The sequence below is a fragment of the Bemisia tabaci genome, chromosome 1 (assembly GCF_918797505.1).
Source record: "Bemisia tabaci chromosome 1, PGI_BMITA_v3".
In the NCBI taxonomy this organism is placed as follows: Eukaryota; Metazoa; Arthropoda; class Insecta; order Hemiptera; family Aleyrodidae; genus Bemisia; species Bemisia tabaci.
In genome coordinates, this window is record NC_092793.1 from 28621002 (window position 1) to 28638187 (window position 17186).

General features: G+C 38.3%; 1 protein-coding gene across 3 annotated transcripts in view; it reads right to left on the bottom strand.

Annotated features, from left to right (window-relative positions):
- The window catches only part of dom (domino helicase), a 64028-nt gene that overhangs the window by 36084 nt on the left and 10758 nt on the right, over positions 1 to 17186 (bottom strand). For all 3 annotated transcript variants that reach the window (XM_072299345.1, XM_072299341.1, XM_019057243.2), the window contains 13 exons: positions 12416 to 12601; positions 11249 to 11389; positions 10225 to 10438; positions 9528 to 9721; positions 8781 to 9060; positions 8135 to 8217; positions 7362 to 7650; positions 6497 to 6634; positions 5512 to 5686; positions 3462 to 3648; positions 2189 to 2325; positions 1620 to 1806; positions 497 to 712 (listed from right to left, as the gene is read on the bottom strand). In XM_072299345.1, the coding sequence (XP_072155446.1) occupies positions 497 to 712; positions 1620 to 1806; positions 2189 to 2325; positions 3462 to 3648; positions 5512 to 5686; positions 6497 to 6634; positions 7362 to 7650; positions 8135 to 8217; positions 8781 to 9060; positions 9528 to 9721; positions 10225 to 10438; positions 11249 to 11389; positions 12416 to 12601 (2427 nt within the window). The remainder of the gene's footprint in view (positions 1 to 496; positions 713 to 1619; positions 1807 to 2188; positions 2326 to 3461; positions 3649 to 5511; positions 5687 to 6496; positions 6635 to 7361; positions 7651 to 8134; positions 8218 to 8780; positions 9061 to 9527; positions 9722 to 10224; positions 10439 to 11248; positions 11390 to 12415; positions 12602 to 17186) is intronic.

The following is a 17186-nucleotide window of genomic DNA, read 5'->3' on the forward strand; positions in this document are numbered from 1 at the left end:
ATCGAGTCCCAGAAAATTATTTATGTTTTTGAGTGTTGCATCTCTAATGTTACCAGGCCCAAATACGGGATTTCTGGGTTGACAAGACATGGCCAGGGCTTGGAGCTTGGATCTTTTCTTTGACAAGAAAGGCTTGGTGAAATATATTGCTAGGGATAAAGGATTACATTGCACAGCAGATCTTAAATATTCAGCTAAGGATAGGGTAATGGCTGCTAAAAGTAACCACAGGTCTGAAAAGAAACAGAGTATTCCAAGGTTGGTCATGAACGGCGTGTTGCAGCATTGGAGCCTGGCTGTAGACTCAAGTTACCGTTTCATTTTCGCTGATGGGCTGCTTATTTTTTCAGTCTTGAACAGCTTTTGTAAGGTAGATATTTAGCAATGCTAAAATGTGGTTACATTCCTTCGTCTGTGAAAGGACAAACCTGATAACTTTTAAACTTAATATTTCATCACTATGAACACCTTGAGGGGGTGGGAATAAGTTACTTACTGGAAGAGACTGAATAGATTTTGCTTTCATTAAATCCCTCCTTTGGATAATTTTCAGTTTTCCTGGTGGGCATGGAGGTGGACTAGGTGGAGCCGAGTCGATTTCTTCGATCAGTTTCCGGGGATAACAATACTTCTTGCAGCGATGCGCTGAAAACGCATTCATCCTATTTTCGTTGGTTAACAGATGGAAGTTTAAAGATTGAAGATCTATGTGCTGCAAAACAAAAATGGAAACCAAACTGTGAAAATATGAGCCTGTGTTTAGTACTAGCCACACGATCAATATTTTCGTAAATATCTCAAGGTTGAGCAACTAGCATTGACTGGAGATGATGCTGTAGACTAGTCCAGTATTATTCAGAGGGACACTGAATACAAACAGAAAGGGACTGATGTGACGTCATTTCCAATTTATAATAACTGCGCATATCATTGAGATATTTTAGAAAATATTGATGATGTGACAAGGACTGCAGTGAGTACTAGATCATGCAATGTGCAAAACCGAGCACAGTCATGGAACTTAGTTTTTCCTCCTATAGCAAGAAAATCTAGATTTTATCAATTAGAAGAATCTTGTGATTTGTGGGATGTCTTGCAGTTAGATTAAAAATTTCTCCGCTTTGGTCATTCACAAGCAAAAATCTTACTATCTAGAGCTGAATTTATTAATATTCCTGAAATATTTCTGACAGGCCAAAATTGCTAATGTTTTCAAACTTTAAAAATTAACATAGGTACTTGCTGACTAAACCTGTCATAAGAGGACTTGGGTTTTTCTTTTCTGTTTTGATGACCCAGAGGGAAATTCTGTATAAACTGCACTAAATGCAGCCACAAGCCAAGCTAGCCCAAATATAAAAGCTACAGCAACAGCGAGCAAGAGGCGTACGAACAGTAATCTTGGTGCATCATTGGTGGCAAGGCACACAACTAACTGGAATGGCTCATTTCCTTCCTTGCCAATTTGAGCCGCTGGAAGCCACATCATTAGGAGTTATGATCACTGCAGACAGCTGCAGCTTTTAAAATTAAACTCTGTAATTCATAACACAAGAATTGCTTCTTGTCTATCTTGCAAGAGCTTACAAAAAAGAAAAAACGAAAAAGTAAAAACTTACTTTGAGAGGATCGTAATCTAGAGGTGTCCAAACAAGTGACGCTGTGTTCAACTCCATCCTGTCCATTTGGAATGGTGAAACTATTGGTCTGGGCTCGAACAAGTTCGGATGATTGCACACTTTCCGTAATTGCATGAGAACATTAATCACACTCAACATGTTCCCAGAAGCTAAAGTTTCTTTCGTTCTGAAAAAAGAAGAAGAAGAAAAAAAAAAAACCAGATGAGATCATCACTTGAGACAATTAAATATATTGGAAGAGGGGTTACTCAGAAATTTTATGATGCTATTTCAACTCTTTAAAATAGTAGCATGAAAGACAGATTGCTCTCATCAGAGAGCCACCAGTTAATGTCACCATAAACAAGGTGGCATCTTGCAGATGGAAATTCAAACTCGAAGTGATAAATTATTAAATAAATACAGATGAAAAAAAAAACCTCATTTCCTAATTGAGAATAATTGGATCAAAATCCTGGTAAGTCAATTGAAATGAGCTGGGAGAAAATGAGTTCAAAAATCTGGGACAAATTCACAATTGAACTGATGATAGATGAGAAGCAACTTACTTGGCTCTAGACATGAAATCATCGTACAAGTATCGCTGCCTATTTGATAATCGACACATAACAACATGTTCATATTTCTTTGGTAACTGTTTTTCAACTTCAGACTTTAGCCTTCTTAGGAGGAACGGCCTTAAAACCTGCAAAATAATTTCACAGATAATAGAAAAAGAAATCATTGCGTATGAGCAAGGTTGGATGATTAATAATAATTGTTGAATAGATTTTTCACTTAAAACTATCAGCGCCAAAAATAATTAAGTCCATGATTCGTCAGATGTAATAAGTTCACACTCAGTCTACCTGAGCAGGAAAAGAAACATTTGCATATCTAAAAATTAATAATGTTGCATTCGTTTCTGGCAAAAACCACATTAAAAGTTCTTGGACAAATAAGAAACGATTGCACATGATGTTGCATTCTTTTTTCTCACAGAAACTCAAACGAATGTTCCTATGTGTCAACAGAATGCCCAATAAATGGTTTCTACTAAGGGAGGAAAGGCAGAAGGGAAAATAGGTAACACTGAACACTAAAAAAACAAAGAACTGATTTAAATCTTGATGATAAAATCTGAGATTTTCAGGGATAATAAACAGGGGTCATCGAGAATTTCACTTCGGAATTTTCTGATATATTTATGATTTTTCCAGATACTTAAAATGAAATTTCCTGATATGATGCGCAACTTAATTGACACTTGTTTGATATTACAAACCAACATATTTGATGAATTGAATCAGATGTTTCATTTTTGCATGTTGACGGTGAAACTACCAGACCTTGTGCCTCGGTTTGCAACGATGTAGACTTCCTGCATACTTTATTTTTTAAATGGAGAACAAAACACAATCAATTCTTTAAAACTTCCGTTATTTCTCTTTCAAGTGCACAGAAAACTCCATGAAAATTTCAAGGAATGATGCTGATTTGTTCTCCTTCAAAAAATAAAATGCTAAAGGAGATTGTTAAACACCGCAAACAAGATATATGGTTTGGTAGTTTCACCATCGATGTAAGAACTGCATGTGGTTGAAAAGTGCTTGATGCACTAAAAATTTCCTGATCCTTGACAGATTTTTCTTAAATTTAGCCGTTCTCCGACTTTTACTAATGATAGACACCCACAAACTACCTAACAGCATACAATGAGGTCATTGACTCTCGGTACATTTTGGTCCAACTTTAGTGAGTTAACTTCAAGTCAGAACAGAAACCAAAATCATTTAGGGCCCAAAACCAACCTCACTAATGTACGTGATGTAGAAAAGTTACCTTGTGTAAGCGTTTAATAATTTGGTCATTGTACTCAGAAAGTCCCTCTATCATCCCAGTTACAGGTTTTGAAAACCACTCCTTAAACTCGCTATGTGACTGGAACATTTCTGGCATGAGGAAGTGCATTAGAGACCACAGTTCCATCAGATTATTTTGTAAAGGGGTACCCGTAAGTAACAGCCGCCTAGAAAAGACAGAAACTGCTGTTGAAAACTGAACAGGTGACAAAATCAACAAGACATTTCAAAATATGTACAAGTAAATTCAAAATATGTTAATGTATGACATGCTTACTCTTGATTTGTGCTAACAACGTATGAAAATCAGTTGAACCCTGGAGAGTAAAATGTACTTTGCTGAAGAATGGAGATCCTCAGATAGGGAATCGCAGGGCAAGGGATTAAAACAAATTACATTGTAAGGACAGATAAATTCAAATATTTTTGGCCACCTTCTGAAAATACGTCGGTTACTGAAAATATTTGGCTCTTTTATCAATTATCAAAATTTTATTCTACACAGTAAAGAAAGCTTTTACACAGAATCGAAGATTCTAAAGGAAGGGAATTGGCTAAGCCCCTGCAGTGGCAAATAATGATTACAGTGTATCTATGTATGATGGACAAATCAGGGTGTCCAGTATTACTCCCTTTCCAAATTCCTACAATGTCCTAGAATTCTGAGCAATTTCCTGGATTTCTGAATGATTTAAATTTTTGCCGCATCTTCCAACAGGTAAAAAAAAAATCCCTGTTGATGGTGCTTTAAGGAGCCTCAAGAAAAATTGAGTGGGATAAAAAGAAAAACTGATATAAGTAGGACGATCAATCATCATCCTCATTAACTGCTTGAATTTTAGGTTCTGATTAGGGATACAGAGAGTTCTTTGCCTTCTCAAATTACCATCCTTCATGCTTACAAGTAGGGGTCCGCGAAGCTTCGCATTGCTTCGCATTTTGCGAAGCGAAGCGAAGCTTCGCTTCGCTTCGCAAAACGGAGCGCGAGGTCGGGAAAAGCGAAGCGAAGCGAAAATTTCGCGGTAATTCAAATTTTCGCGCGCTTTCGCAATTGATGCCGAATGCCGATGATTGATGGATACCGTGAGCCGGTTCTTTGCGCATGCGCTTGCGGCCGTCCCGCATTATTTACGTTATTTAGCGCCGTCTCTCGTCTCCTAACCTCAATTCCATCATATTTTTCCTTATCACAAACGCGGAGTGCAGTTATTTAAAGTTTGAAGTTTCCGAATCAGTAATGGCAATGGATGATGACCACATTGATCTCACAGAACATGAGGAAAGCGACACAACTGAAAAGGATTATTTGTAGATGTAGATTTATTTTCTTTCCTCTCAGACGTTCTGTGTTCTTTTATATAAGACTGCGTTCCTACCATGTCACTTAGTGAATGACACTCACTGACTTAAGTAAATCGTTTTTTCATAACATTTGTAACAAATGTTTATCTTATTTGTTCCTACGTCTTATGAGACTTTTTTACTTTGTGTTCTTGATCTTGAATTGAATATAAATAATAAAATTTCTTAAGAAGTTTAAATCAATGGTTTTTAAATTATATTTACCACAATTTTTTAGGTATTTCTTTGTTTTACATTAAATTAGATAAAAAAAATTAAAAGGAAACTAAAAATAAAAAGTAAAAACAGTTTTTATTTTTTATCATTCCGTGATCATTAAAGCAAAACCGATGACAAATTTAAAAAAAAAAATCTTAGATCTGCTGGCATCTCAATAAAAATTCATTCTTAAAATTTAAGGGAAGAGGGGGCAAATTTAATGAATGTATTTTTCACGTATTTCCCAGTGTTCAATGAAATTTACCACTGCCGCACGCTGAGTCGCGGCTCGCTGGAGTAACCGCTACGAAATTCCGCGGGTTGCATCCAGCGTATTTGAAGGGGTTTTTTTGTCCGCTTCGCTTCGCATTGCTTCGCAAATTGCGAAGCGAAGCGAAGCTTCGCTTCGCTTCGCTTCGCCTTTGAAAATCGCCGCTTCGCGGACCCCTACTTACAAGTGTTTTCCTTACCGGTGCGTTTGGAAGTTAAGAAGTAACTGCCACCTCTGCGACTTGAAATTTTTTATATTTTGAGCTTCATCTAGAATCAAATACTTCCACTTTTTGCGGCGAAAGCTTTGATGATCTTGAATGACTAGTTTGTACGATGTGATACAGATATGGAAGGCGTTATTTTTCGTCCACCCTGGAATAAAAACAAACGCTAATTTACAACTTTGGTCTTGAGACATTTATAATCACAAATGAGAAACATGAACATTTAAATTATGACTTTGGTGAGACATAATGAGAATTTTGGCTTGACTAATGAAACTAAACTGTAAATTTCCTTCTATTTCTTTTACACGAGAGACTTACAGAGTCTACTACACAAAATAATGGAATTATCATTTGTAAAAAGGTAATAAGGATAAATAATGCACCCTCTATCTTGGAACTTTATTCTTGAAGAACAAAAAAATCAACTGCTCGTTTTAGCAATCAATTTCTCCCCTTCTCTCCCGGTTCACTAACAGATTGCATCAAAGACACTCAATTTTGTCCTCAAAGCAGCGAGTGCTATTAGTAAAAAAAGCTGTATTGTATTCCATCATCACATTCTTAAATACAATTTGGTTCACTGATTTGACATTTTTGTCAACTAATCAGCAAGAGCATCTTCATCATCTTTGTCATTACCTCCTCCTAAACACACAGTTCTTTCCTTGTTTCAGGAATGCAGTCTGGGAATTAATGGTTCACTTTGAAGGTAAATCACGTAATTTCGTAATCCGATTTCGTAAAGAGGATTTTTGTTATTTCTTAAAACGTTGAGACTTTACTGCTGGCAAATAGTGAAGAGAAAAATTCAGACACTTTTGCCATCTGCGTCTTCGAAAAAATAAAGCATTTCCAAAGCTTTGGAAAAAAATGTGAATATAAGGCAATTTTTAAAAACTTTTCAAGACCACACAAATCATGCAATTGATGAATTCGAAAATTTCCATGAACTTACCTGTTCTTTTCAGTCTTCTTTCTTTCTGCGAACCATAATAAACTAAAATTTTAAATGCAGGACACCACTTTTTGAATTCCATCTCCCAATTTAACATCACAGATGTAGGCACAACAATCAAATGTGGACCCCATATTCCTAAACAGAAAAAGCGCAGGAGATGCATTTAAAATTAAAGGGAGAATTACTGGACAGGAAGAGAGGCTCTTTGGATGACTTTATTACAACAAAAATTGCACCTGAGCAAGAATACAAACCAAATCATTGTGTATTATTGACGAATAACATTTTTTACACCATTTACGGCCATTTAATAGTGGTGCGACTAGGCATGGCTCATAGGACGAAATAACGATCATAACTTCTCGATCACCTACATTCTTCGCTTAAAAATATAAGTTAATCTGCCAAAACATACACTCTCTAAACCAGATGTTCCCAAGATTGGCACATAGAAAGTTCCATTTTAAAAACTCATCTTACTCACAAAAGTGAAAGGAACATAATACCAAAAAATCTCGAAAATTTAGCAAACGCCAAATTTCCTGGTATTCTGTACGTAGTCCTTCATTCAAGTTAAGGGAACAATATTTGTGTCAAGACCCAAATTAGTCCGTTATTAATAACATTAGCCTAAAAGGAATTTGGCAGGACCATACAAAATTCCACTTAGCAGAAAATTGATCTCATATGACATAAGACCAAGAGGGGATGACTGCATTATCTTCTTCCGCACAAGAAGGTTCAGAATTTTTCAACTGGCATTTCTCAATCAAACCAAACTCAAACCAGCCGCCCAGTTTTAGCCTTTTAAATGTTTGCATAACTCTAGTTAAGATAGTACAAGACTAAGTTTTTATCATACCTTTTTCACAAGCTAAGTGCGCCAGTAAAGCTATCGTTTGTATAGTTTTACCAAGACCCATTTCATCAGCAAGAATACCATTTAGTTTTCGATCGAACATGGTAACCAACCAATCTAGACCAATGTGCTGATATTCTCTGAGTGAATGCTTCAATAAGAAAGGAATTTTTGTCACAACACTCGTAGAGGAAAGAGTGTTTCCCTTCGGCTGAATACTTTCTGCCAGAGCAGCTGCATCATTGATCTCTTTGTCTGCCTGCTCATTACTAGCATTGCTGGAAACTTCTTTCTGCAAAATTGTAAGGAACAACAATGAAATTAAATTCATGAAATGACATAGAAAAAAAAAACCTCTGATTATGACATGTGAAAATTTACTGCAAAGTTGTAATTATTACGTCATCGATAGGGAAAGATACAAGGAAAATTATCCGAGTACTCCATGAATTTTCAAAAGTATCATGAACTACAATTTTTCCTTAACACTATCCCCAAAAAGGTAAGGACAGTCCTTTAAAGGTTAAAATACCTTCCCTCTTTTTCCACTGGGTCAAATTATATAGCACGCAAATAGGTACGCAATTTCCGTGAGTTTCACAGATAACCCTCACCCTGATTTTTGAGCGTTGAAATCAGGAAAAAAAGGACAGGTTACCTGCAGGCGTAAATGGTACTCCCATTAATCAAAGTTGTTTAGAGTAAAAATATATCGGATTGTTGAGATTGACCAATTCACATCAATATGGAAGAAAAAGCTCTGTTGAGAATCTCACCTGCGGAGAAGATTGATCAAGAAGAGATTTAAGTCCAATGCACTGTTCTTCTGTTTCACTACTACTTGAGTCACCGGTAAGACCTGAAAAATTAAAATAGAATCATGATAATGGAGAGAAGAAAATGATAATTGAAATATCTAGCACAGTTACTCTCCTATAAATACTGTAATTCTTCCTGAAAAATAGATGATGCTAGCAGGAAGATATAGGCTTCCTCTGGGGGGTAGAAATGTCTAGGGTTCTCTGTGGGGACCCTTAAACAAGGGAAAATGTCTTTGGAACACTTTTTTGAGAACTTTGGGTTTTCTTAAACATCCACACAATTACTCTTATTTCGCAGTTTTACGAATAATGGATATATTTTTTGTATATGCTTTAGTGGCGCAGATGAAGAGGATTCTGGAGAAGGGATCTGTAAAATCTATGTGGATTTGTTTTAATTATCTGCCTTCTCTGGACAAGTACATAGCGATGGTCTCAGCTACCCTACCCAGTCCCTGTCCGAATAGTAGCTGCTCATAAAAACAAGTAAAACTAGACTAGTATGGGGCCTCCCTTGGAAACTTCCTTAATATCTAAATTTTGAGTTGACAGCACTGAAGTAAATTTTCAGTGAATGTCAGTTATCAAAAAATAAATTTACCATCATCTTTATCCTCTTCTTCATTCTCATTCTCAACATCTTCCTCATCAGCTTCTTCATCAGAAACTTGCTCACTGTCACAACTTGGAGCACCATACTTGGCCATAAGCTCATCAAGACTAAGGATGTTGTCTTTCTCAAGATTTTCTATTTCTGCGGCATGATCTTGGCCGCCCTCAGCTTTTTCTTGCTCAGTAATTGTGGTCTCATCATCACTTGACTCTTCCTCTGGTGTTTTGTACTCATCATCAAGACCTTCTGTACTTTCATCCTCTTCCTCCTATAAAAATATTTAAAAATGAAAAAAATCATTAAATTATTAAATTTAATTGATTGCAATATTCAACCAGTTCATTGTCCTTCTGGTCAATTTTACCAATAGGGATGTGTTTCATGGTACACAAACCATCATCCATTGCAAGATTGATTTCTCTACATCAGATTGACACCATGGAATGTCTTTGTCTTTCAGTGATTAGAGGAACCATGGTAAGACTCTATTAACCAGATTTTAAAGCCTGGTTATAGGGTACTTAACCCTCCAAAAGACGCAAACCCAATATTATATCAATGAGGACTTCTTTGAGAGGCTTAGAGGTTCATGAGAACTCACTGGTAATTTTTTTCCTTGACTCTCATATAATTCCAGGACTAGTGAGCATCCGGCACTTTTTTCTGTCTAGATTTACAATACTTCATGTGTCATCAACAAATGAGAAATTTCATACCACAAAGAAAAATACTCACCGATTCTGAGGATAATTTTTTGTGACGGTTGGCTAAATAGTCTTTTGGAAGTGATTTCAAGAAGTCTTCGAGAGGAAGCTCTGATTCTTGCTTGAGCATGTCAACTTCTTTGGAGTGGTCAACAACTTCTTCTTGTTCTGCTTTGGCGATTGTTTCTTCATCGTCATCTGAGCTTTGGGTGGGTTCAAACTCACCTGAAATTTGAAGAGGAACAATGAAGAAAAAATGTGTCACTTATCGAGTTTTGCTGTAATTTCTACTTATCAAATTAGATCACATAAATCCAACTCTCGGTCTTGAGATATATATAGGAAATGTTTCCAGAACGATTGACAGTTCTTTCCATAACGTATTTAGTCGAAAAATAATTTCAGTCCAGTTCAGAAGACTTCTGCGACAGCAAGAGAGTTGCTATGTGGTGTTTACTGACTCTGAAAAGAGTTTAATAGCTTTCATAAGGTTTTATGAGGGTTACAGAAACTTCCTTTATATCATGTCACTACTTTCAAGGAAAGGTTGAGTTGAGGGGTTTCTTGTCTTCTATTCAGGAAGTTAATTGAGCATGGGGAAAGTGTGTTCGAAGATTTCTTTTTTATTTTAATTATTAATATAAGATCCCTATTTCTTAATGCAAACTACATTACAAGTTCCATTACTTGAGCTAGCATAAATTGTTTAAAAAAACTAAGATGCTCACCATCTGATTCACCAGCTTGTAAAGGAGTGGACGGTCGGGATGACGCAGCAGACTGAAGAGTGGGTGTGGCTGCATTGCTGTTCGATGATTTATTCATACTTTCGGCAACCAATGATGAGAATTTTTCTGTTTGATCGACAAGGAAACTGAGATGTTGGTCTAGAGCCTTCTTCCGTTTTTCTTCTAACTTAGTTTTCTGTTTAAACTCTACCAACTGTAAAAAGGAAAAAAATAAATTTGACGAAGACAAATTTTTGTAGGATGGAAAAATATTTTTGTAGGATGGGAAAATCCAACGTCAAAACTTCAATTTTATAAAAAACTTGTTAAACTTTTTTAAAAAAAAAATTGTATGAAACAGATGAAATGAATCGAATTGACGTGGGAAACAGAGGATTCTGTATTGCATGCAGAAATGCAGAAAAAACTTTGCAAGCCTTAGCTTTAATTTGAATGGACCACTTAACAGGGTAAAAAATTAGGCACTATAGCACATGTTCTCATCAAAATTTTGCAAAAACGCATTGAAATTATTAAGACCTTCCAAAATTACCATTAACCCTGAAACCCTGAAAACTTTCCGGTGATGAAATGACCACGATCAACACAGGCCAAATTAGGTTTAACCTATACATCAACCTTTACGATAGGCAAATTACTTGAGTTTGGTTTCTCGCCTATTTTCTTCCTCTTATGGCACAGGGTACCTTTAATATAGTAAAAAAAATAGTTCACAGGAGGGTTCCTCTATCATGAAATATACTAAAATTAGTTCGGTGCTCAGTATTAGTTGGACTCAAGTTGACTCTGGTTTGTTTTTGAGCAGGAAATGTGCATTCACGCAGACAAAAACTGCTTTTTGCTGACTTGGAAGTTGATTTTGGAGAGGTCAACTGTATCACTTATGATCATCTTCTTGAAAGTACCTTGAGATTATTTCAATAAAGAGGCTATACAGTTCATTCAGAGTTGTGTAAAATAAATAAAAAATCCATTACCAGAAGTTGAAGGAAAAACTCCATACCTTTTCTATATCTGCCCAGAAAGTTTTTACTTCTTTTGCCATAAAACTGGCAATTCTTTTTAATTGGAGCTCTGCAGCTTTGGCCTGTTTCTGAGCTGCCATTTCTTTCTCTTGGAAGTGTTTTTGGACCATCCTTGCACACTGAAAAATATGAGAAAAATATGTTAAAATCTTGTAAAAACCTTTAATTGACATATCAATTGGCATGGAACGACCCAATGAAAACCACTGAGTTACAGGAGTTGATCATATTTCCGGTCACGCGAACCAAGCTCACGCAAAAATTATGGAAGGCAAGGAACTTCATCAACCCTTGCTGAGTTAGTTGAAGACTAAGAAATGAAGGGATGTAATCCATTAACAAGTTGCCTGCCTGGTGTTTTGGCACCTTCATCTGCCAGGCCACAGAAATAAAAAGAAAAAAACCCTTAAAAATTCAAATGCTGACAGAGTCTCCTAAAAAGCGACAGTGGCATCCTCTGAATGGCTCAACTGATAAGGAGAAATTGGATATGTTAACGCCCAGTTGGCCTTAGCAGAAATCATCAATGTTGGTCGGATAGAACAGCGAGGCAGACAACATGTGAAGGGGGAAAAAATTGACGATAGGAGTCATCAAATTGATGAGCTTGAACATGTGTGGAAGTGGTGTATTAACAATGCAGAGTAGCACGAGGTTCTTGGATTTGAGGAAACGGCCTGACAGTTTGCCACTCATACTGCAATACTTTCCAGTCAATACTTTTCCTATGAATTTTTTGTCTTCTATGAGCCTCGACTTTGTGGCTGTTGCTCATTTTGGTCATAATCTCGAAATTGATTTTGGGCTGCAGTCCCTTATTAATTGTTTAGAATATTGTGAATTATTTTATATAATTCTGTTTTTCGGGTATTTAACACTTCATTGATTTCAATAGGGCAAAACCGTGCAAGTGAAGAGTCATAAAACTTATATTAAAAACTTCTGCCTTTTAACAGATTTAAGTTTTTCTTGTTTTTTCAGAAAAATTTAACATTTTATGTTTTTATTTCCCTTTGAATAATTTAAAAGAAACATGTATAAGAAAGAAAAAATTAGATATTTAATTTTTTCTTTCTTATACATATTTCTTCATTACTCTCAAGTAATAGTTCTGAAATTCAGAAAAAAAATTTAATGAGGATTACTTTTTTAGCTGCAGCTTTCTTCCACTTGCGCTCTTGAGCAAAATCAGCTGCTAACCAGACCATCTCCTCTAGCAAATAATCCCAGTGAGCTTTGACTCGTTGAGGCTCCGAAACTTTTGGTAACCGTTTCTCCGCCCACAGACCATCACGCTGCAACTCACTAATCCTTTGAAGAACAAATGCTTCCTGAAAGTATGTAAAAAATTGAATGAATCACTGAAAAACTTAATTTTCGCGAGATTTAAGACTACAGGATGTAGATGTCTAATACTAAGCCTGCGATCAAGGAAAGCTCCGATACCAGAGAATGGGCCAGTGGCTCTAAGTACGTTTTCATCAAACTTTGATTCAAAACATAAAAATAATTTTAGGATAGAAGTAAAACCGTATGGGGGACTATACTGTCACAGGTTTAGCAATCCTGCGGACCCCAGCTGGTAGCCCCTGCCTCAAAGGGGGTGGGTAGACAGGGCTCTTAGCTGTGGTGGAAGCAACCTGTCTAGGAGAGGAAACTCCGAAATCAAACCCTGGTCCTCCAGGTTGGGGGTTGGGGCATCGGGCTGACTCCCCGATCCTTGGAAAAAATGTACAATGTCAAAAAACCCAATAACATATGCCTCGGTAATCATGGAAACAAACGGACTCTTCGACTTAGATTACGGAAAACGACACTCGCTTTTGGTACTTGGAATGTGCAAGGCATTTCCAAGAAACTGACGGAAGTGGTATCGGAGATAAAGAACAACGGGATCGACGTGGCGGTAATAACGGAAACAAAGAAAAAAGGCCACGGATCAGAGAGCCTTGGGGACTACGATTTATTCTACAGTGGAGTGCCGAAACATCAGCGTGCACAACAGGGTGTCGCAATTCTCATCCGCAAAAAATTTCGAAAAAATATTAAGAACTGGGAGGCCATCAACGCTCGCATGATTAAGATGAACCTAACATTGCACGGTCACAGAGTCACTGTTTTGGGAGTATACGGGGTCAATGATGATGCTACCATTGCACTTAAGGATCAGTTTTTTGAAGAACTAGACGAGGAGGTAGTGAAGGTAGGACCTGGGAGGGAAGTCCTTGTGTTGGGAGATCTAAACGGTAGAACGGGATCCCGGGTGAACAGTAAAGTCGTCGGCCCGTTCGGTGAAGTTACGGTGAACGACAACGGAAGCCGCATTATCGACGTTTGCGAGCAGAGGGAACTAAAAGTGTTGAACGGGTTCTACCAACACAAGGATATTCACAAATATACTTGGGTCCAACCTACTCGCGGCTTAAGATCCATCATTGACTACGTGCTCGTTAAACAGGTAACAAACCTTAAGATCCAGCAGGTGAGAGTATGTAGAGGACTCTCCTGCGGTAGTGACCACTATTTCCTCAGAGCGGATGTAGCCTTTCCCGCTCGTGTGTCGCAGAACGATCAAGGCGACAATCAACAACCGGAGCGACAACGCGTACATCAAGTTCAGTATAACATCGATAGCCTAAAGCACCCGAGTGTCAAGGCTCTGTACGCAAAGCGCCTGGATGAAAAGTTAGGAGATGCGTGCGATGGCAGTACGGAAGAGCGGTATGAGTTTATCAAGAATTGCGTTCACTCGGCAGCAGCGGAGGCCCTGGGGGTTTCTGATCCAAAAAATGATAATCAAAAACCGTACTGGTGGGATGCGGAGGTAGAGGAGGAAATAAATGTGAAAAGGAATAGGTATCATCAGTTTCTCTCTTCTCAAAAGTTGGATGATAAAATCATGTACAAACAGGCTCAAGCAAGGGTCCGTCGGGTCATCACTCGGAAGAAGAATGAGGCTTGGGAAGAAAGCTGTATGAAGATAAATACCTACCTTGGAGGCCGGAAAAGTACGGAAGGCTGGAAAGTGATCAAAGGGTTGCGACGAAATAAAATGCGCGACATTATATCTCCGATACCAATTGACAAGATGGAGGACTATTTTAAAGATTTATTAACGGAGAGGCGACCCGAGTTTCAAGGCGGAGTCATAAGCACTAAAGAAGATTCCAACGTGGAGATCCAGCTCCAAGATGTAGTGAAGGCTGTGAGGGAGCTGAAAACTCGCAGAGCTCCTGGACCTGGGGGTATACCGGCGGAGTTGATAAAATGTGGCACTGGTAAACTATTTGAACATCTGAGGAAACTCATGCAAGACTGTTTGCATGGTTCCGAAATACCAAAGGATTGGAAGGAATCTTGGATTACTCCCAGTCATAAGAAAGGTAGTAAACAAGATTGCGATAATTACAGAGGTATATCGGTCACAGGAACCTTGAGCAAGGTCTATGGTAAAATTCTCAAGGCAAAGGTCGAAGAGTTTTGGAGCGGCCAGGAAGCCGAAGAACAGGCTGGTTTTAGAGCCGGTAGGTCTACCGTCGACCATCTGTTCACCATTACCCAGGTCATCGAGAAGAAAAGGGCGGTCAGCCAGGAGCTGCACTTGGTGTTTGTGGATCTTCAGAAAGCTTATGACAGCGTGCCGTTAGTGAAGCTTTGGGAAGCCTTGGAAAAAAGGGGTTTTAGCAAAGGACTTGTGGGGGCAATTAAATCATTTTATAACGGGACGATAGCAAGAATTAAATGTCGTGGAGAGTTGTCCGGAGGTTTTTTCGTCACAAAAGGGCTAAAACAAGGCTGCTGTTTGTCACCAACACTATTTAAGGTATACCTAGAGCACGTTTTAAAGGAATGGAAAAATAAGGTTGCGGGAATGGGCGTTCCACTCGTTGATGGGCAGACCCTTTATACTCTATGCTTTGCCGATGACCAGATCGTTGTAGCTCAAGATGAGGAAGATGCAGATTACATGACGCGGAAGTTGGTCGAAGAATATCGGAAATGGGGCATGGACGTTAGTGTGTCCAAGACAGAGAAGCTGGTCATGGGAGCAGCGCATCAACGGCAAAGCATAGAGCTTGAGGATGGACGGCGCATCGAAGAGTGTGACGAGTATAAGTATCTCGGTGTTTGGCTCGATCAGGATGGAAGGATGGATAGAGCAATTAAGGACAGGATCATCCAGGGCAGGAGAGCCATCGCGATGCTGAACGGGGTGCTCTGGGATCAAAGCATCTCAAAGGCAAACAAGCACCGGATATATGATGCCATCGTTAAAAGTATCTTGCTCTATGGTAGTGAAGTGTGGCCTTTGACGAAAAGAACGCAAGAAATGTTGAGGGCAACTGAAATGGATTTTTGGCGGCGATCTGCCGGCATTTCGAGACGGGACCGTGTCCGTAATGAGAGAATTCGCCAGGTGATGAAGGTTGAGAAAGATATCGTGCACGACGTCATGTCCAGGCAGTTATGCTGGTATGGACATGTGCAAAGAATGTCGGAGGAGAGGTTGCCCAAACAAGTTTTGGATTGGGTACCACCTGGGAAGAGGCGACGGGGACGTCCCGTAAAGGGTTGGCGGCAGGGCGTTGACGAAGAGATGTTGCGGTGTCAGTTGCCCGATAACCTCTGGGAAGACAGGCATATGTGGCGTTTGGGTGTCGTAGAACGCCAGAGTGCGTTATAAAGCGACTCTATATATATATATATAAGTAAAAAAAATACTCATGGAAAATCATGTGGGTAGGAGGCAACATCAGTATTTGAGTTGTAATCAATGATGCGGAAGTACAAAGACAATAGGGTGGGTTGAATTTTTTTTTTTTTTTTTTTTTCACTGAATTGTTTGAGGCTGTTCGGATAGTTTTTAAAGGTAAAGTGGGTGAATTTTCATTCAAATCACATTGAAAAAATAAATTGGTTACGGTGCAAAATTAAGTATCATCATTTTTGCTTCCTCTAATTCCCCGTTTTTGATTTTCTTGGTCAATTTTACCTTGTAATTATTCATGGGCAGAATATTTGCTATCCCTAGTGAGATACTTGGGTTAGTTGAAAATGCTCACATATCTTGTCCTAGGACAACTTTCCTACAGTAAATTATTTTTTCTTTTTTATCAGGCAGACATAACGATCAGCAGGAGCAAAGAGGAAAAGCTGAATTACGGAGGATGGCAGGGGGAATTGACGAAAACAAGCTGTTGGTGCGTTTCATTTCAGGATAAGGGATATGCTCCTGTAAAAGCAGTCAAATCTAAAATTGAACGGAACTGTCGAAATAGAATTGACTAATGCAAGGAAAGGACGCTGTTTGTTTTCTGATCTTGTCAGTGTGCACCAGATAAGATTACGTGAGAGAATTAAACAGTTGGGAGGAAGGACTCATAGATCTTTTGCCGTACAGTGGCGTGTTAGAAAAGTGTGGTGTTGCAATAATTTCCTGCACACATGATTCTCATCACTTTTTGGCTCTGACTTTAGAATGAACTTCAAGTTCTTATTAATCTGTTGAAGTTTCATCAGTATATGTCTAAAGTCACTGACCCCCAACAGATGCTGCAAGATTTTTCACAAATACTTTAATCCAGGGGCAAGCAAGGTGTTGAACATGTTATGCTGATGGATACTAAAAATATTTAGGGTAACATGCAAACAGTGATAATTCTAATTTGCTGGAGAGCCTGTTTGCATAGCTGGACTCAGACTTCAAATGCCTTTTGACCATCAGTGAGCATCAAGAAACAAAAAAAAAGTCATCATCGTTCCATACTCAGGCTATGCTAAGGGATGCTTTTACAGACGATAATATGCAGTTCCCTTTCCTCACTAGAAATTAATACATTTTTAAGAAATATCTTTCATTGAACACCTAGAAGAAAAAAGTCTCAAATTAACTAAGAAATATTTTTTCTCAGACAA